General features: G+C 46.1%; 1 protein-coding gene across 4 annotated transcripts in view; it reads left to right on the forward strand.

Annotated features, from left to right (window-relative positions):
* Positions 1-20,694, forward strand: part of PHKG1 (phosphorylase kinase catalytic subunit gamma 1) — a 104,956-nt gene that overhangs the window by 14,289 nt on the left and 69,973 nt on the right. For all 4 annotated transcript variants that reach the window (XM_077296414.1, XM_077296413.1, XM_077296411.1 and 1 more), the window contains exons 2-3: positions 10,144-10,252; positions 11,112-11,287. In XM_077296414.1, coding sequence (XP_077152529.1) covers positions 10,170-10,252; positions 11,112-11,287 — 259 coding nt within the window. In that variant the 5' untranslated portion in view covers positions 10,144-10,169. The remainder of the gene's footprint in view (positions 1-10,143; positions 10,253-11,111; positions 11,288-20,694) is intronic.

Here is a 20,694-nt window from a genome sequence, read left to right on the forward strand (position 1 = left end):
TTCTCACTTCTCCACAATATACTTTGCTTTGTGTCCTTTCTTAAGCCGCAGCAATGAGGTGCAGGCACGGCTCTGTAACGATCTGTCTCGTGCTAGGCCACTGTCAGGATCCCACCCCTGACAGGGACCTCCCTGAGTCTTCCCAAGCAACTCTCTCTTCACTTACCTGGGCAAAACCCAGTCAGCTTCTCTCTAACTTCCTATCCGACTCCCAGTTTTACCAGAGTGTGAGGAGTGGCCTAATACATAGAACCTTTTGCTCCCCCTGGTGGCCAGAGTGTGAAGTGTAGTGTGTGACTGTGATACCTGGTCAGGTGAACTCCTTTAGTGCCATCAGATGTACCATCACTCCCCCTTGTGGCAGAGCGACAATACTGCAATGACCAGGACTCTGGGGCACTGCAAAAGCATACTATAAAGTTACCCTTTTCTGCAAATCCTTGTACATGCATCTCTTTTACACGTTTCGCGTAATTCTACTGAAATGGCAAACAATTAAAGGGGGTCCGTCAGCACAAAATGACTGTTCAAAGCAAATATATGATCTCAGTACACCCTTGGTGTGGCCAAACATTTAAGTTCACCTTCCAACCTACTCGTTTTCTATCTATCTCATATGGCTCCAGAAAGACAGAGATGTCAGTCAAAAAAAGATAGAGGGGAGGTGGAGGAAGAGGGAAACAAATAGGTGGAAGGTGCACATAATTGGTCACGGCATGGGTGCACATAGTGAATTGATAAACAATGTACAGTTTTATCATCAGTAGGCCACGTTCACACATTCAGTACTTGGTCAGTATTTTACCTCAGGATTTGTATGCCAAAACCAGGAGTGGGACAATCAGAGGAAAAGTATAAGGCCGGGTGCCCACGATCCGGAACTAGCAATGCTTTGGACGCAATGTATGTTTGCTGCGTCCAAAGCGCTGCCTTCTATTGAATGCCTTAAATCCGCATGTGTTCAATGAACCATACGGATTTAAGGCATTCAATACATTTCTATTGATGTAATTTCTGTTGCGGAGACTAGCGTCTTCACAAGAGAAATTTACATGCTGCAGTCTGGAAAGATGTGCCGCATGTAAGTGTCCATGGATGATCCGCAGGCGTCTGTGGACGCATAATGGATATGGGATTTCTACATATTACCACCACATAGTAACCAAATAATTCCACATGCAAGGGACAAATACTGCCACACAATGACCAGACCACATATTACAACAACATAGTGACCTAATAATACCACTTACAAGGAACAGATACAACTACACCATGACCAGATCGATTATTACCACTGCACAGTAATCGTATAGTACCACATACAAGGAACAAATACTACCAGACCATGACCAGACCACATATTACCACCACACCATGACCAAATCACATATTACCACATAGTGACTGAATAATACCACTTAGGCTACTTTCACACTTGCGTGGGTACGCGGCCGTCGCTAAGCGTCGGCGCGACGTACCGATGGAGGTTGTGAAAATTCTGTACAACGTGGGCAGAGGATGCAGTTTTTCAACGCATCCACTGCCCATTGTAAAGTCCCGGGGAGGAGGGAGCGAAGTTCCAGCCGCGCATGCGCGGTAGGAAATGGTGGACCCGATGTACGAAAAAATGTTCCCTTGAACGTTTTTTCGTAACGACGGTCCGCCAAAACACGACGCATCCAGTGCACGACGGACGCAACGTATGGCCATACGTCGCGATCCATCGGCAATACAAGTCTATGGGAAAAAAACGCATCCTGCGGGCACATTTGCAGGATGCGTTTTTTCCCCAAATGACGCATTGCGACGGATTCCAAACGATGCAAGTGTGAAAATAGCCACAAGGAACAAATACCAGGACACCATGACCAGATCACATATTACTACCACATAGTAACTGAATAATACCACTTACAAGGAAAAAATATCACGACACCATGACCAGATCACATATTACCACCACATAGTGACTGCATAACACCACATACAAGGGACAAAATACTGCCACACCATGACCAGATTACATATTACCACCACATAGTGACCAAAACAATACCACATACAAGGAACAAATACTGTAATGCCACAACATGACCAGATCACATATTTCCACCACATAGTAACCAAATATGATAATACTGATCATTAATAAAAAAATATACTAATATTACCATAAGTGCCATTATACACAGGAGCTCTGTATACTCTGTAGTATACCGTGTATAATATAAGTGTACAGGTAATACAGGGACTCATCAGTGACATTATACACAGGAACTCTGTATATAGTATATTGTGCATAGAGTAAGTGTACAGGTAACACACTGACTCACCAGTGACTTCTCTAGTTGAAGTATTTCATCTTCGCTTTTCTTCTCCATCCAGCGCAGACCGCCATCACTTCTTCTGCCAGGATTCGTCTCTGCAGAAAATAACACAGATATCTAGAGCACCGCTTCCAGAGCACATTCCTCACTTTTTCCCCAATTTCTACACTACAACATTGCCGCCCTGCCCAGTAACAAGACCTCCCCCTTAATTCACATTTGCTCTCCCCCATCCTCAATTTATCATCTGATGTTCCCAACCCTCAGTCTCAATTCATTATCATTTACTCTTCCCCATCCCCAGTCTCAATTCATCATCCTTTACTTTCCCCATCCACCAGTCTCAATTCATCATCGTTTGCTGTTCCCCACCCCCCCAATTTAAATTCATTTTCATTTACTCTCGATCATTCCCTAGTCTCAATTCATCATCAATTACTCTCCCCCACCCCCAGTCTCAATTCATCATCATCTGCTCTTCCCTCATCCTCCATTCTCAATTTATCATCATTTTCTATCCCGCATCTTCATCTTAATTCATTGTCATTTGCTGTACCTCACTCCCCAGTCTCAATTCATCATCATTTCCTCCCCCACCTTCAATACATAATCCTTTACTCACCACCACCCTCAATTCATCATCAAATACTCTCCTCACCCCCAACCTTGAATTCATCATTTGCTTTCCCCCACTTCAATTCATCATTATTTGCATTCTCCCGCTTCACTCTCAATACAGCATAATTTTGTGTCCTCCACCCTCAATACAGCATCATTTGCTTGTCCCATGTCCCCCACCCTCAATGCATCATCATTTACTGTCCCCCCACCATCAATACATCATCATTTACTATCCCGTCCCCCACCCTCAATACATAATACATCAAGTTTTTCATACTTGCCTCTCATACAATTCCCTGCAGCTCCATTTCCGGTTTCCAGAGTGTGTACGTGCCAGCGTAATGACGTCATTGCATAGGTGCCGTCACCTGATCCCAGCAAGTCACAGAAGAGGCAGAGGGAACTTGGAACTGCGCAGCCATGATGGCCATGGAGTTCTAGGAAAGCTCCCTGTGCCAACAAGATGAATTATTATTATTATTTATTATTATAGTGCCATTTATTCCATGGTGCTTTACATGTGAGGAGGGATATACATAATAAAAAACAAGCACAATAATCTTAAACAATACAAGTCATGACTAGTACATGAGGAGAAAGGACCCTGCCCGCGAGGGCTCACAATCTACAAGGGATGGGTGAGAATACAGTAGGTGAGGATAGAGCTGGTCGTGCAGCGGTTTGGTCAATCGGTGGTTACTGCAGTGTTGTGAATTTGGTTTTTGGGCTCCCCGGTGGTCACTGGTGGTACTGGACTTGTGTGCTTCACTTTCTCTGTTCACCTGTTTCCATCAGGATATGGGTGTATCCTATTTAGCCTTGCTGCTCAGTTATTCTAGTGCCGGCCATCAATGTAACCAGAGCCTTTCTGTTGCATGTTCCTGCTTCTAGACTACTATCAGCTAAGTTGGACTCTTAGTCCTAAGTTTGTTTTGCATTTTTTGTTCCAGTTCACAGTTATGTTATTTTTCTGTCGCTGGAAGCTCTTGTGGGCCGAAATTGCCATTCCGGTGTCATGAGTTGACACATGAGTCTTAAAGTAATTTCGGGATGGTATTTTAATAGGGTTTTCAGCTGACCGTGAAGTTCCCTATTGTATCTTCTTGCTATCTAGTAAGCGGACCTCGCTTTGCTGAACCTACCTTCATACTGCGTATGTCTTTTCCTATGAACTCACCGTCAATATATGTGGGGGGCTTCTGTCTCCTTTTTGGGGGAATTTCCCTAGAGGTAAGCCAGGTCTGTCTTTTCCTCTATTAGGGTTAGTTAGTCCTCCGGCTGGCGCTAGGCGTCTAGGGATAAAACGTAGGTACGCCACCCGGCCACTGTTAGTTGTGTGGTAGGTTTAGCTCACGGTCAGCTCGAGATTCCATCACCCAAGAGCTAGTCTGTTGTTTAAGTTCTCTGACATTCCCTTGCCATTGGGAACCATGACAGTATGGCCGGCCAAGGGTTAAAACCGTTGGCAGAAGAAAGGAGAGAAAAAGAAGTCTGCAGATTTTTTTTTTTTTTCCCTTCTGAGTTTGCTTTTTAGTTTACTCAGTTGCATTTCTGCTCTAATTGCAGCCTTTGTCTCTCTCTCTCTCCTTCTAATCCTTGAATGGCTCTGATCTCACCTGATTAAAATGGATCCTCAGAGTTTGGTTACAGGTTTGAATAATCTTGCTACGAAGGTTCAAAATTTACAGGATTTTGTTATTCATGCTCCTATATCTGAACCTAGAATTCCTATACCAGAATTTTTCTCCGGAGATAGATCTCGTTTCCTGAATTTCAAAAATAATTGTAAATTATTTCTTTCCCTGAGATCTCGCTCCGCTGGAGATCCCGCACAGCAGGTTAAGATAGTAATTTCCTTGCTGCGGGGTGACCCTCAAAACTGGGCATTTGCATTGGCACCCGGGGATCCTGCGTTGCTCAATGTGGATGCATTTTTTCTGGCTTTGGGGTTGCTTAATGAGGAACCTAACTTAGAGATTCAGGCTGAAAAAGCCTTGATGGCCCTATCTCAAGGGCAAGATGAAGCTGAAATATACTGCCAAAAATTTCGTAAATGGTCTGTGCTTACTCAGTGGAATGAGTGCGCCCTGGCGGCGAATTTCAGAGAGGGTCTCTCTGATGCCATTAAAGATGTTATGGTGGGGTTCCCTGCACCTACAGGTCTGAATGAGTCCATGACAATGGCTATTCAGATTGATCGGCGTTTGCGGGAGCGCAAACCTGTGCACCATTTGGCGGTGTCTTCTGAGAAGGCTCCAGAAAATATGCAATGTGATAGAATTCTGTCCAGAAGCGAACGGCAGAATTTTAGGCGAAAAAATGGGTTGTGCTTCTATTGTGGTGATTCAACTCATGTTATATCAGCATGCTCTAAACGTACAAAAAAGGTTGATAAGTCTATTTCAATTGGCACTTTACAGTCTAAGTTTATTCTGTCTGTGACCTTGATTTGTTCATTATCGTCAATTACCGCGGATGCCTATGTCGACTCTGGCGCCGCTTTGAGTCTAATGGATTGGTCCTTTGCCAGGCGCTGTGGGTTTGATCTAGAGCCTCTGGAAGTTCCTATACCTCTGAAGGGTATTGACTCTACACCATTGGCTAGTAATAAACCACAATACTGGACACAAGTGACTATGCGTATGAATCCAGACCATCAGGAGATGATTCGCTTCCTTGTGTTGTACAATCTACATGACGTTTTGGTGCTCGGATTACCATGGTTACAATCTCATAACCCAGTCCTTGACTGGAAAGCTATGTCTGTGTTAAGCTGGGGATGTCAGGGGGCTCATGGGGACACTCCTTTGGTTTCCATTTCGTCATCTATTCCCTCTGAGATTCCGGAATTTTTGTCTGATTATCGTGATGTTTTTGAGGAGCCTAAGCTTGGTTCACTACCTCCTCACAGAGATTGCGATTGTACCATAGATCTGATTCCGGGCAGTAAATTTCCAAAGGGTCGTTTATTTAATCTATCTGTACCTGAACATACTGCTATGCGAGAATATATTAAGGAGTCCCTGGAAAAGGGACATATTCGTCCTTCTTCATCTCCCTTAGGAGCCGGTTTTTTATTTGTATCTAAAAAAGATGGCTCTTTGAGGCCGTGTATTGATTATCGACTCTTGAATAAAATTACAGTCAAATATCAGTATCCTCTGCCACTGCTGACTGATTTGTTTGCTCGAATAAAGGGGGCTAAGTGGTTCTCTAAGATTGATCTCCTTGGGGCGTATAATTTGGTGCGAATTAAGCAGGGGGATGAGTGGAAAACCGCGTTTAATACGCCCGAGGGCCATTTTGAGTATTTAGTAATGCCTTTTGGTCTTTCAAATGCCCCTTCAGTCTTTCAGTCCTTTATGCATGACATTTTCCGTGAATATTTGGATAAATTTATGATCGTGTATCTGGATGATATTTTGATTTTTTCGGATGACTGGGATTCTCATGTCCAACAGGTCAGGAGGGTTTTTCAGGTTTTGCGGGCTAATTCCTTGTGTGTGAAGGGTTCTAAGTGTATTTTTGGGGTTCAAAAGATTTCTTTTTTGGGGTACATTTTTTCCCCCTCTTCCATTGAGATGGATCCTGTCAAGGTTCGGGCTATTTGTGATTGGACGCAACCTTCTTCTCTTAAGAGCCTTCAGAAATTTTTGGGCTTTGCTAATTTTTATCGTCGATTTATAACTGGTTTTTCTGATGTTGCTAAACCTTTGACTGATTTGACCAAAAAGGGTGCTGATGTTGCTGATTGGTCCCCTGCTGCTGTGGAGGCCTTTCGGGAGCTTAAGCGCCGCTTTTCTTCCGCCCCTGTGTTGCGTCAGCCTGATGTTACTCTTCCTTTTCAGCTTGAGGTCGATGCTTCCGAGATCGGAGCTGGGGCGGTCTTGTCGCAGAAAAGTTCCGACTGCTCCGTGATGAGACCTTGTGCGTTCTTTTCACGAAAATTTTCGCCCGCCGAGCTAAATTATGATATTGGTAATCGGTAGCTTTTGGCTATGAAGTGGGCTTTTGAGGAGTGGCGTCATTGGCTTGAGGGGGCTAGACATCAGGTGGTGGTATTGACCGATCACAAGAATTTGATTTATCTTGAGTCTGCCAGGCGCCTGAATCCTAGACAGGCGCGCTGGTCGTTGTTTTTCTCTCGGTTTAATTTTGTGGTCTCATACTTACCAGGTTCTAAAAATGTGAAGGCGGATGCCCTTTCTAGGAGTTTTGAGCCTGATTCCCCTGGTGATTCTGAACCTACAGGTATCCTTAAGGATGGGGTGATATTATCTGCTGTTTCCCCAGACCTGCGACGGGCTTTGCAGGAGTTTCAGGCGGATAGACCTGATCGTTGCCCGCCTGGTAGACTGTTTGTTCCTGATGATTGGACCAGTAGAGTCATCTCGGAGGTTCATTCTTCTGTGTTGGCAGGTCATCCCGGGATCTTTGGTACCAGGGATTTGGTGTCTAGGTCCTTCTGGTGGCCTTCCCTGTCTCGAGATGTACGAGTTTTTGTGCAGTCTTGTGATGTTTGTGCTCGGGCCAAACCTTGTTGTTCTCGGGCCAGCGGATTGTTGTTATCTTTGCCTATTCCGAAGAGGCCTTGGACTCACATCTCTATGGATTTTATTTCTGATCTCCCTGTTTCTCAGAAAATGTCTGTCATCTGGGTGGTGTGTGACCGTTTTTCTAAGATGGTCCATTTGGTGCCCTTGCCTAAGTTGCCTTCCTTATCCGAGTTGGTTCCTCTGTTTTTTCAAAATGTGGTTCACTTGCATGGTATTCCGGAGAATATCGTTTCTGACAGGGGGACCCAGTTCGTGTCTAGATTTTGGCGGGCGTTCTGTGCTAGGATGGGCATTGATTTGTCTTTTTCGTCTGCGTTCCATCCTCAGACTAATGGCCAGACTGAGCGAACTAATCAGACCTTGGAGACTTATTTGAGGTGTTTTGTGTCTGCGGATCAGGATGACTGGGTTGCCTTTTTGCCGTTGGCGGAGTTTGCCCTCAATAATCGGGCTAGTTCTGCCACTTTGGTTTCTCCTTTCTTTTGCAATTCGGGGTTTCATCCTCGTTTTTCTTCCGGTCAGGTGGAGTCTTCGGATTGTCCTGGAGTGGATACTGTGGTGGATAGGTTGCATCGGATTTGGGGACAGGTGGTGGACAATTTGGAGTTGTCCCAGGAGAGGACTCGGCATTTTGCTAACCGCCGTCGTCGTGTTGGTCCTCGTCTTCGTGTTGGGGACTTGGTGTGGTTGTCTTCTCGTTTTGTCCCTATGAGGGTTTCTTCTCCTAAGTTTAAGCCTCGGTTCATCGGCCCGTATAAGATTTTGGAGATTCTTAACCCCGTGTCCTTTCGATTGGACCTCCCAGCATCTTTTTCTATCCATAATGTCTTCCATCGGTCATTATTGCGCAGGTATGAGGTACCGGTTGTGCCTTCCGTTGAGCCTCCCGCTCCGGTGTTGGTTGAGGGTGAATTGGAGTACGTTGTGGAGAAGATCTTGGACTCCCGTGTTTCCAGACGGAAACTTCAGTATCTGGTCAAGTGGAAGGGCTACGGTCAAGAGGATAATTCTTGGGTGACAGCCTCTGATGTTCATGCCTCTGATTTGGTCCGTGCCTTTCATAGGGCTCATCCTGATCGTCCTGGTGGTTCTTGTGAGGGTTCGGTGCCCCCTCCTTGAGGGGGGGGTACTGTTGTGAATTTGGTTTTTGGGCTCCCCCGGTGGTCACTGGTGGTACTGGACTTGTGTGCTTCACTTTCTCTGTTCACCTGTTTCCATCAGGATATGGGTGTATCCTATTTAGCCTTGCTGCTCAGTTATTCTAGTGCCGGCCATCAATGTAACCAGAGCCTTTCTGTTGCATGTTCCTTCTTCTAGACTACTATCAGCTAAGTTGGACTCTTAGTCCTAAGTTTGTTTTGCATTTTTTGTTCCAGTTCACAGTTATGTTATTTTTCTGTCGCTGGAAGCTCTTGTGGGCCGAAATTGCCACTCCGGTGTCATGAGTTGACACATGAGTCTTAAAGTAATTTCGGGATGGTATTTTAATAGGGTTTTCAGCTGACCGTGAAGTTCCCTATTGTATCTTCTTGCTATCTAGTAAGCGGACCTCGCTTTGCTGAACCTACCTTCATACTGCGTATGTCTTTTCCTCTGAACTCACCGTCAATATATGTGGGGGGCTTCTGTCTCCTTTTTGGGGGAATTTCCCTAGAGGCAAGCCAGGTCTGTCTTTTCCTCTATTAGGGTTAGTTAGTCCTCCGGCTGGCGCTAGGCGTCTAGGGATAAAACGTAGGTACGCCACCCGGCCACTGTTAGTTGTGTGGTAGGTTTAGCTCACGGTCAGCTCGAGATTCCATCACCCAAGAGCTAGTCTGTTGTTTAAGTTCTCTGACGTTCCCTTGCCATTGGGAACCATGACACTGCAGGTTGTAGGCTTGTCGGAAGAGGTAGGTCTTCAGGTGCAGGTGCCACAACCCACCCCTGCCCCTGGGGCCTGGTGAGTAAAAGCAAAAGAGGAGGGGCACTAGACTGGGTCCTGCCCCCCCCTTTACTTCTGCTCACCGCGCCCCATACACCAGTAAAGGCAGTAATGTCCTGATGGCGGCGCTGGGTTCAGCACAGGAAACTGTTTTTCATGTTTAAGAAAAAAAGAATGTGTGAAACTCACCTATGTTATACTGAACTAAAGAATGCCGCAGTTTCTGAATGATTAAGATGAGTGCCCCTCTTAATGAATCAGCAGCATCTGACTCCAGCACGCCTCTTCAACATGACCAGTGTTAACTATGCCAGTCTTGATGAATTGTGGCCTTAATGTTTTTACTATGGCATTTTTGAAAATTGCTTTTTTCCAACTTTGTGTCAACAGTTTACTCATATAGGTGTGTTGGTCAGGTGTCTTCATACTTTTGGTCATACAGAGTATATGTCTCTGAATAATCAAGGGGATGACAAATTGGATCCACACAATGTCCAGATGACAAATCAGAGCAAAAAGTGTCAGGAGTCCAACACAGCACTGCTAAGATGATAACGCCGCATAAACTTACGGTACTATATAGGAGAATAATTTGTACATCTGATTGTACACTAAATTTATAAAGGGCCATTTATAAATGCAATATGGTAAATCTACTTTAATACTGATATTTGTTAGTGGAGGGGTTTCTTAAATTTGGCCTACTGAATTGCAGATTTCCAAGGGAAATAATAAAGAACGATGACTCGTGAAGAGGAATTACCTGACTGGCAGACGTCTCAAGAATTTTATGAGAACTATGAGCCCAAAGAGATCCTGGGAAGGTAATCAAACTATTTATTCTATTCATACTGTACCTCTGAGAAGGACATTGCCAACACGGATATTTATGGCATTTCCATATGACCTCTGGCCCACACATCTATATGAATGGAGAGGTGAAATCCCCCAATCTCAGGCATTTAATCACTTGTGATCAATAGTAACTGCATCATCTCTGAGCCCTTTAACGGTCTGTAACGTAACAAAGGTCCCTAGGTCTACCACAGGTATATTCCTATTATACACTGACAGGAAATATTATTTTTTAATGTTGATAATTTCCAAAGCTTTATGTGAGCAATTAAATAGTTAAAGAAAATGTACTTAAAAAATAGTAAAAAATATAGCATAAAAGCATAAAAATAACCTTTAAAAAAATTTGAGAAGTTTCTCTGAAAACTCTTCATGGCATAAAATGCAGTTACTGTATATTCTGAAAAAAAAAGTTTTAACTACATAAAACTACTCTCAATAGGATTTAGCCCACATGTACCATTTATTTTTGTTGGTTGCGTCCCCAAACAATAATCTAATTACATAGTGTCTCCAGCGATCAGTTGAAATCTTGAAAATGATCAGTACCCCCTCTAGAAATGACGAATTACATGGTGCTCATTGAAATGAATGGACTGTCCATGCAATGTACAGATATGTCAGGTCCTTAGACGCAAGAGATGCTTTTTTGCACTCCATTGTTGCTGATGGATAGAATGTGGGTACTGCAAGGGTGGGCTGAGATTACTAAGGTGTGGGCCTAAAATCTACCACGGGTTAGAAATATCCCCTGGTTCTGGAAATAGAATTGTTATAATGTTCTGTATTTCTCGATTTCTTGTCATCCCCTTTGTCCACTTCACGTAGAGGCGTTAGTAGTGTGGTACGTCGGTGTATTCACAAGTCCAGCAGGGAGGACTTTGCTGTCAAGATTATTGATATTACGGGTGACCATCTGACACCAGAGGAAATTAAGGAGCTTCGAGAGGCTACGATCAAAGAGATTGACATATTACAGAAGGTCTCAGGACACCCGAATGTCAGTAAGTAATAACTCTTATGGTAATAACATAGACATGCTTTCTATTTTATATGTAACTGAATACGTGTAATATTATGGCAACGACCTGCCACACAGTAGAAACGACAATGAACTGATAAAATATTAAATTTACAAGTATTTACAACAGCCAACAGGGGACAAAATGGTTGACTTAGACAATGTTTCCACTATGAGATTGTGGTGATTTTTTTATGCTGCAAGTAACTTTTTCACACAAAAATGTTATTTGAGCCCCAGTTTATTTTTATTTTCACAAGGGTAACAGGAGAAAATGGACCCCAAAATTTGTTGTACAATTTCTCCTGAGTACACTGTATGACTAAGTGACTGGTAAAATACTGGAGGGGAGATAAGTGTCACTGAGGATGTTAGCTTCAGTGATATGAACCTGGAAAAATGCTGCAGCACACTAATTGCTGAGAGAGGTTAATTGTCCATGTTAAGGGTTCGGCTGTTGTGGACAACTGTAGAGTGGGTGGGAGACTGGTCACCATATCTCCACCCCAGGGTTTGGTCCAGAAGGCAGACAGCCTTCTGACTCATTCAGTGTTCGGTGTGCCTGGAGATCAGAGCTCCAGAACTGTGCTCGTGTTAAAGAGAACTGAACCGTGTGTTTTGTTTTCTTTTGAGGGTGAATCCCTACAGCCACACAGACTGTACTGTATGCTATTTTTGTTTTCCCGCTATGGCAGAAGGGCCGTGTTTATTTTATTTAATTATTTTAATTAAGTTTGCACTGGTTTATGCAGTACGTTTTTAATAAAACAGTGGAAGACTTAAACAGAAAGCATTCCTGTGTCTACCTCTGTGAGCAGCCGAGTGAGTTCATCTACCACTAGCGATAACCCATATGTGGTCGAAAAGTACTTTTCAGGCACAGTGCAAAGCTCAGAAGGGAAGGAGCGCCATATTGTTCAGATTTTGCTGGAATGGTTTAAGGATGCCTTGTCACATTGGCAGAGCCCCTGAAGTGCCAGAACAACCAAACCCCGCCCCATAAGTGACCTCATTTTACAATCTAGATCACCAATTTATTCATCTAGGGGTGCAATGAGCATGTTGACACTACATGTGTCTCACAGAATTTTATATCATTGGGCGGTGAAGAAAAAAGAATTACATTTCTAACACTAAAATGTTGTTTTATCCCCAAGTTTTACATTTTTCTAAGGGCTAGTAGGAAAAAATGGACCTCTCAGTTTGCTATGCAATTTCTCCTGAGTGCGCTAATACCCTACACGTAATCGGTAACTACTTTTCAGTCACAGTGCAAAGCTCAGAAGGGAAGGAGCACCATATTACAGTGCAGATTTTACTGTTATGGTTTGAATGTGCCATGACCCACTGGGAGAACCCCTAAGGTACCAGCACAGCAGAAGCCCCCATATGTGACCCCATTTTACAAACGACATCTCTCAATGAATTCATCTAGGGGTGCAGTGATCATATTGACACCATGGGTGTGTCACAGAATTTTATACCATTGGGCGGTGAAGAAAAAAAATAATTAAATTTCACCAAAATGTTGTTTTAGCCCCAGATTTTAAAGACGATGTCCACTACATTCTATAATTCCCCCACCAATTTAAACCTTGTATAGAAGTATTTTTGTAAATACCTCTGGTTGTCCTCTCTGTCTGTGAGTGGAACTATCGCTGAGCGCTCACTTGGCATCACGTGATCTTGGCTGCAGCCGCCGCTGACATCTGCTGAATTCATGTCAAGTACCAGAATGCCTTGTTTCACTCGAACGTTACTCAGTTGTTTCACCACACCGCCACAGCCCAGTCACTCAGGAGGGGGCTGCACGCCTAAAAAGACAGAGATTGTCGGATCACAAGCCAGACTGCGTCCACAGTGTCTCCATCTGCCTCATTTTATGGAATCTTCTGCCGGGGGGCCTGTCTTAATCACGTTTTTCAGAGGTTTACAACTAAACCCCGGTGGAAGTGCTCAGCACAGAGTGCAGGATAAATTTGCGCCAAGCTTTATTGCGATCTTTGGGAGGCAGAATGAAAAAAAAATGAACAGCAGGTGAAGAATTTGTTCAATGTATTTTTCACGCAGTTTCTTGTGCAGTATAAGGGATTAGACAGCTTTATTCTTTGGGTCAGTGCGATTATAGCAATACCAGATTTATATTGGGTTTTTTATGTTTTGCTGCTGTCACACAGTGCAGCGCCCCAGAGTCCTGGTCGTTGCAGTACTGTGGCTCCGCCACTAAGGGGAGCTATGGTACGTCCGATGGCACTGAAGGAGTTCATCTGACCAGGTATCACAGACACCAATACATTTCACAGCCGGGCCACCAGGGGGAGCTAAGGGTTCTATTCACTAGGCCACTCCCCACCATTGAGGGTAAACTGGGGGTCAGGCAGGAAGTTAGACAGAAAGCTGACTGGGTTGGAACCAGGCAACACCTTGTGGCAGAGAGTGTTGCGGGAGAAGATTCGGTAGGGTCCCTGTCAGGGGTGGGATCCTGACAGAGGCTTGGCAACTTGAGCGAACGTAACGGGACCGTGCCTGCTCAGTATAGCGGCGGTACCCAAGAAGGGACTGGAAGCGAGATAGATTGTGCTGAGTGAGAAACGAGATCAAAGCAACAAGGAGAATACCAGTAGGGGTAGTGCTGTAAGACCGAGGCAACATCCTACTGAGGCGCACAACCGGCGGCCGGAACGCCGAGGGAGTATTACAACATTCAGCTTCAAGCAATACTCTAAACTACGGCAGGACAGTCAGTCTAAGGCGGGCTGTCTCACCTAAATCACCTATGCAGTCTTGGGGGGCAACTTGTGGAGAGGGGCGACTCTAGGGTCCCGGAAGAGCTCCAAGCCTACCCGTCATACGGGTGCCGTTCCAACCGTAACATCAGGGAGGGACGGAGGATAAGCAGAACATCATCTAATCGAGTTGTGAGGGAACTTAAGAAACAGACACAACAGTTGTGGGGACTTTCCGTAAGCACAGCAGGGAAGGACCACAACACATAGCGCTAGCAGGAAGGCGCAGATTTCCACCTGCTAAGAGAACTCTGGAGGTGCCATTGGACCGGCCGGACTTGCGCAGCCTGGTTATCCGGATTCCGGACTGAGGACCCAGAGATCTTCAGTAAAGAGGTAAAGAGACTGCAACCTGGTGTCCTTGTTATTTACTGCACCGCACCACTACAGCCTCACCACCACCATCATCCACCTACATCTATTACTGTACGCCCCTCAGCAGGGTCACGGACCGGGTCTAGCCACCGTGACGACCCCAGAGCAGAGACTCAGAGGCCCGGTACCGGGTACCCCTCGGCCCTGCGGCATTGGGGGCGCTGCAACTTGGCGTCACAAACAGGATCTACTTAAGCCTGAAGAATCAGGTCATGTGTGCCTTGGAACTGTGATTTATTGTGCTTAGAACTGTACTTTATTGCAAAGACTGTGCTGTGCCACTTGCCGCCAAAATCCGCCGCCATTACAGCGCTGAGGAGAGCGCATGAGAAGAAGAGGGGCGTTTAGTGGGCGTAGGCAAGCTGGAGAGCGCGAACAACAATGACCGCCCAGTCTAAATATTGCTGTGTTCTGAGGACGTGTCCGTCAGCAGTCGAGACCCGCCTTCTGATTTTCTATGCTGGACGGAAACCGAAGAAACGAAACTATGACTCAGGTGAGGTGGAACTGGAGACCAAGGAAGGCTTGCAGAAAAGAATGGCCCCGCATTGACCCCCGTCACCAGCGGATTATTCCGATATGCCCCCGCTGGAGGACTTGCATCCCTGGGAGCTGCCGATGGGGCATCCCGTGCCTGAATGGTCCCCGGTTCGTACGCCTTCCACAGGAGAGGGGAGCGGCGCCGGAGGAGCTACCGCAAGTGAAGGTACTCAGTGCCGCGATCCCCGGGGGGACCACCTCACCCCTGCACACGACCCGGCCACTGCTGCGACCAGTGGCGCCCCGATGTCCCCGCCGTCTGGCACCAATGCACCGGGGGAGCCTGACCTCGGGCCCTTCCCCTCGGGGGAATATCGAAACCACCTGATCGCGGAGTTCCAGCGAGAAGTGGAGCGGGAGGCGCGAGGAGAACTGCTGGAGGGCTCCCTGCCGAAGTGGGGCGTTGTGGTTGTTTACCTGCCCCAGACGGGAAAGGGCTTCGTGCAGGAGATCGGGACAGCCCTGAGAGTCCGCATCACCCGGGATGAAGTGGAGCCCTGCCTGTGTGGAGATGGCGCCAAGTCCTTCCTGAAGCCGGGGGATGTGGTCACATACCGCCGGCACCTAAAGGGGAGCAGCTGGTGGGCCCGGGATATGCAGCGCTGCACTGCCGTTCTGGCGGTATCCCGCACCGAGGGGGAGGAGCAAGCCGCTGAAGCCGCTGCTGCCGCCGCCGCTGCTGCCAGCATTATCCATCGACCCACGCAGACACTCATCGCAGCGCACGACCTGGTCGTGCAGGAGACCCGAACCCACGGGGTGCACCTGGCCGCGGGAGTGAGCTTGGAGTCCGACCTGCCTGGCCTGCAGAGGGCCACCTGCCAGGTGAAGCCTCGGTGGGGGCTACCGAAAAATGAGTAAGATACTGCATTATATGTAAATAGTTCCTTAACTGTTTGTTTGATTCTTGATTTTTGCTGCTAGACCCGTCCAGGGTTAACTCTTAAAGGGATCCCCTTGTTGACCCGGGATCCCTATTGTTTTGTTTGCTTTTTCCAAGTTTTGCACAAGTTTCCAGAACTGCTGCAATCATGAACAGTGCATGATACAAACTTTTTGTAAATAGTTTGCACCTTCTTAAAGGTGCTCCCTACTGGTTTTACTTAACAAGAGACTCTTTGTGAAGTTACCGCACCGGAGCCTTTGCTGAGTACGGACTGGTAGCTTGAGAAGATATGCTACCTCATAGAGACTTGGTCACCTTTTAAAGGGGACGTTCACCTGTTGCATTTAAAGGGTGATATTGCTTTAAGACAGAAAGTAATAATGTCTTGACAAAAGAAAATGATGAAGATGCTTATATGAAGAAGTTATGTGTATTTAACAAGTTAATTGTGAGAAATGTTTAATAATGATGATAGAAACCTGGGGACAGACAGTGAACCCGTACGGGGTTAGTTAGTGAGTCCTCTTAGGAGCCATATAGAGATGGCTCATTGATCCAAAACTGAAAGTAATGTTATGTTCTATACTGTGTATAGTAGTTGAAAAGGCAGTAGGCCCGGGCTGAACGGGGCGGTCCTGTAACAGAAAGGAGAGGCAGAAGGTCTGGTGCCGTTAGGACAGGCGGTCCTGCAGATTTAAAGAAGGAGAATGAAAAGTTAAAATTGCCTTATAATGTGATTATAAGAAGGTCTTTAGTGGATTTAGAGTGTACGTCCTTAAAGGCAATGTTAAATTATTGTTCGAGCATTTGTACTAAGTAGAATACCCGGTTGGGTAAGAAAAGTTACTTATAGCATGTTGCTATGATATCTAACCATGTTTTAACGTTCAAGTGTCCTCACCTCCCATAAAGGGAAGCTCTGTTCAAGTATACTTATTGTTATTGCACTCAACAAAATTGTATGTCTTTTTGCTAACCTGTATTGTTGTTTTCTTCCCAGTCCAGGAGTACGGGATTTAACCGGGGGGGAGTGCAGCGCCCCAGAGTCCTGGTCGTTGCAGTACTGTGGCTCCGCCACTAAGGGGAGCTATGGTACGTCCGATGGCACTGAAGGAGTTCATCTGACCAGGTATCACAGACACCAATACATTTCACAGCCGGGCCACCAGGGGGAGCTAAGGGTTCTATTCACTAGGCCACTCCCCACCATTGAGGGTAAACTGGGGGTCAGGCAGGAAGTTAGACAGAAAGCTGACTGGGTTGGAACCAGGCAACACCTTGTGGCAGAGGGTGTTGCGGGAGAAGATTCGGTAGGGTCCCTGTCAGGGGTGGGATCCTGACAGAGGCTTGGCAACTTGAGCGAACGTAACGGGACCGTGCCTGCTCAGTATAGCGGCGGTACCCAAGAAGGGACTGGAAGCGAGATAGATTGTGCTGAGTGAGAAACGAGATCAAAGCAACAAGGAGAATACCAGTAGGAGTCGTGCTGTAAGACCGAGGCAACATCCTACTGAGGCGCACAACCGGCGGCCGGAACGCCGAGGGAGTATTACAACATTCAGCTTCAAGCAATACTCTAAACTACGGCAGGACAGTCAGTCTAAGGCGGGCTGTCTAACTTAAATCACCTATGCAGTCTTGGGTGGCAACTTGTGGAGAGGGGCGACTCTAGGGTCCCGGAAGAGCTCCGAGCCTACCCGTCATACGGGTGCTGTTCCAACCGTAACATCAGGGAGGGACGGAGGATTAGCAGAACATCATCTAATCGAGTTGTGAGGGAACTTAAGAAACGGACACAACAGTTGTGGGGACTTTCCGTAAGCACAGCAGGGAAGGACCACAACACATAGCGCTAGCAGGAAGGCGCAGATTTCCACCTGCTAAGAGAACTCTGGAGGTGCCATTGGACCGGCCGGACTTGCGCAGCCTGGTTATCCAGATTCCGGACTGAGGACCCAGAGATCTTCAGTAAAGAGGTAAAGAGACTGCAACCTGGTGTCCTCGTTATTTACTGCACCGCACCACTACAGCCTCACCACCACCATCATCCACCTACATCTATTACTGTACGCCCCTCAGCAGGGTCACGGACCGGGTCTAGCCACCGTGACGACCCCAGAGCAGAGACTCAGAGGCCCGGTACCGGGTACCCCTCGGCCCTGTGGCAGTGGGGGCGCTGCACACACCATAAGATGCTTTTTATTGCAAAAACAAGTTATTGCATCCCCATATTTTGAGAGCTATAATTTTTCAATATTTCTACCGACAGAGTCATGTGAGGGCTTCTTTTTTGTGCGACGAGTTAATGTTTTTATTGGTACCATTTTCGGGCACGTGACTTTTTTTATCGCTTTCTATTCCGATTTTGGGGGACAGAATGAACAAAAAACAGCAATTCAGGAATTTGGGGCGTATTTTTTTTATTCCGTTACACATGTGATAAAATTGATAAGACAGCTTTATTCTTTGGGTCAATACGATTACAGCAATGCCACATTTATATAATATTTTTTATGTGTTGGTGCTTTTATGCAATAAAAACTATTTGATAGAAAAAACACACAACATGTAGTTTTAATTTTTATCTTATCTGGACATAGCAATATGTGACCTTCATTCACACAGTATATAAATATAAAAGTGATGCAACTGAACCAAAAAAAAACTAAAGGAAAATGTCTTATTGCAAAAATGTATTAAACAACTACATACCGGTATGTCATTTCCTTGTGCAATATAGAACAAATTTATAAGAATTATCTTCCCTGCGGAGGTTGTGTTGCCCAACTTTCCATCTTACTGTATATCCAAGCAGCATTTGCTCTTAACAATTTAGTTTTGTAAAAATTTCAGCAGTAATGAAAGTCACAAGTCTGGAGATGGAAAACCCCCTTTATTTTTATTTATTTATTTATTTATTGTTATAGCGCCATTTATTCCATGGCGCTTTACAAGTGAGGAGGGGTATACATAATAAAAACAAGTACAATAATCTTGAACAATACAAGTCATAACTGGTACAGTAGGAGAGAGGACCCTGCCCACGAAGGCTCACAATCTACAAGGGATGGGTGAGAATACAGTAGGCGAGGATAGAGCTGGTCATGCAGCGGTTTGGTCGATCGGTGGTTACTGCAGGTTGTAGGCTTGTCGGAAGAGGTGAGTCTTCAGATTCTTTTTGAAGGTTTCGATGGTGGGCGAGAGTCTGATGTGTTGTGGTAGAGGGTTCCAGAGTAGGGGTGATACGCGAGAGAAATCTTGTATACGATTGTGGGAAGAGGAGATAAGAGGGGAGTAGAGAAGGAGATCTTGTGAGGATCGGAGGTTGCGTGTAGGAAAGTACCGGGAGATGAGGTCACAGATGTAAGGAGGAGACAGGTTGTGGATGGCTTTGTACGTCATGGTTAGGGTTTTGTACTGGAGTCTCTGGGCAATGGGGAGCCAGTGAAGGGATTGACAGAGGGGAGAGGCCGGAGAATAGCGGGGGGACAGGTGGATTAGTCGGGCAGCAGAGTTTAGAATAGATTGGAGGGGTGCGAGAGTGTTTGAGGGGAGGCCACAGAGCAGGAGGTTGCAGTAGTCAAGGCGAGAGATGATGAGGGCATGGACTAGGGTTTTTGCAGATTCTTGGTTGAGGAATGAACGGATTCGTGCAATATTTTTGAGTTGAAGTCAGCAGGAAGTGGAAAGGGCTTGGATATGTGGTTTGAAGGAGAGATCAGCATCAAGGATAACCCCGAGGCAGCGAGCTTGTGGGACTGGGGAGAGTGGGCAGCCATTTACTGTAATGGATAGGTTTGTTGGGGGGGTCACGTGAGATGGGGGAAAGATGATGAATTCTGTTTTGTCCATGTTAAGTTTCAGAAATTTAGCGGAGAAGAAGGATGAAATAGTGGACAGACATTGAGGGATTCTGGTTAGTAGGGAGGTGATATCTGGTCCAGAGATGTAGATCTGTGTGTCATCAGCATAGAGGTGATACTGAAAGCCATGAGATTCTATGAGCTGTCCAAGGCCAAAGGTGTAAATGGAGAAGAGCAGGGGCCCAAGGACTGAACCTTGTGGGACTCCGACAGATAGGGGGCGAGGTGAGGAGGTGGTGTGTGAGTGGGAGACGCTGAATGTCCGGTCTGTTAGGTATGATGAGATCCAGGATAGGGCCAAGTCTGTGATGCCAAGGGATGAGAGGGTCTGTAATAATAGGGAATGGTCCACTGTGTCAAAGGCAGCCGACAGGTCGAGGAGGAGGAGAACAGAGTAGTGTCGCTTGCTCTTGGCGGTTAAGAGGTCATTGGTGACCTTAGTTAGCGCAGTTTCAGTGGAATGGTGTGACCGGAAGCCAGATTGTAAGCGGTCAAAGAGGGAGCAAGAAGAGAGATGGGAGGACAGTTCAAGGTAGACGTGTTGTTCCAGTAGTTTTGAGGCATAGGGGAGAAGTGATATAGGGCGATAGCTAGATACAGAGGATGGGTCAAGAGAGGGCTTTTTGAGGATAGGTGTGATGGAGGCATGTTTAAAGCTTGAGGGGAAAACACCAGTTGTTAGTGATAGGTTGAAGAGATGGGTTAGGGTTGGGATGAAGATTGTGGTGAGGTTTGGGATGAGGTGGGATGGGAGCGGGTCAAGTGCACAGGTGGTGAGATGCGATCTTGAGAGTAGAGTGGCGAGTTGATCTTCTGTAATGGTGGAGTAGTTGGTTTTCGAGGTGGAGGGTAGGGAAGTTGGGAGGAAGGGCTCTGGGGCTTGTTGACCAAAACTGTCTCTGATGTTATCAATCTTCTGCTTGAAGAATGAGGCAAAGTC

Source organism: Ranitomeya variabilis, chromosome 3 (assembly GCF_051348905.1).
Source record: "Ranitomeya variabilis isolate aRanVar5 chromosome 3, aRanVar5.hap1, whole genome shotgun sequence".
NCBI classification, from domain to species: domain Eukaryota; kingdom Metazoa; phylum Chordata; class Amphibia; order Anura; family Dendrobatidae; genus Ranitomeya; species Ranitomeya variabilis.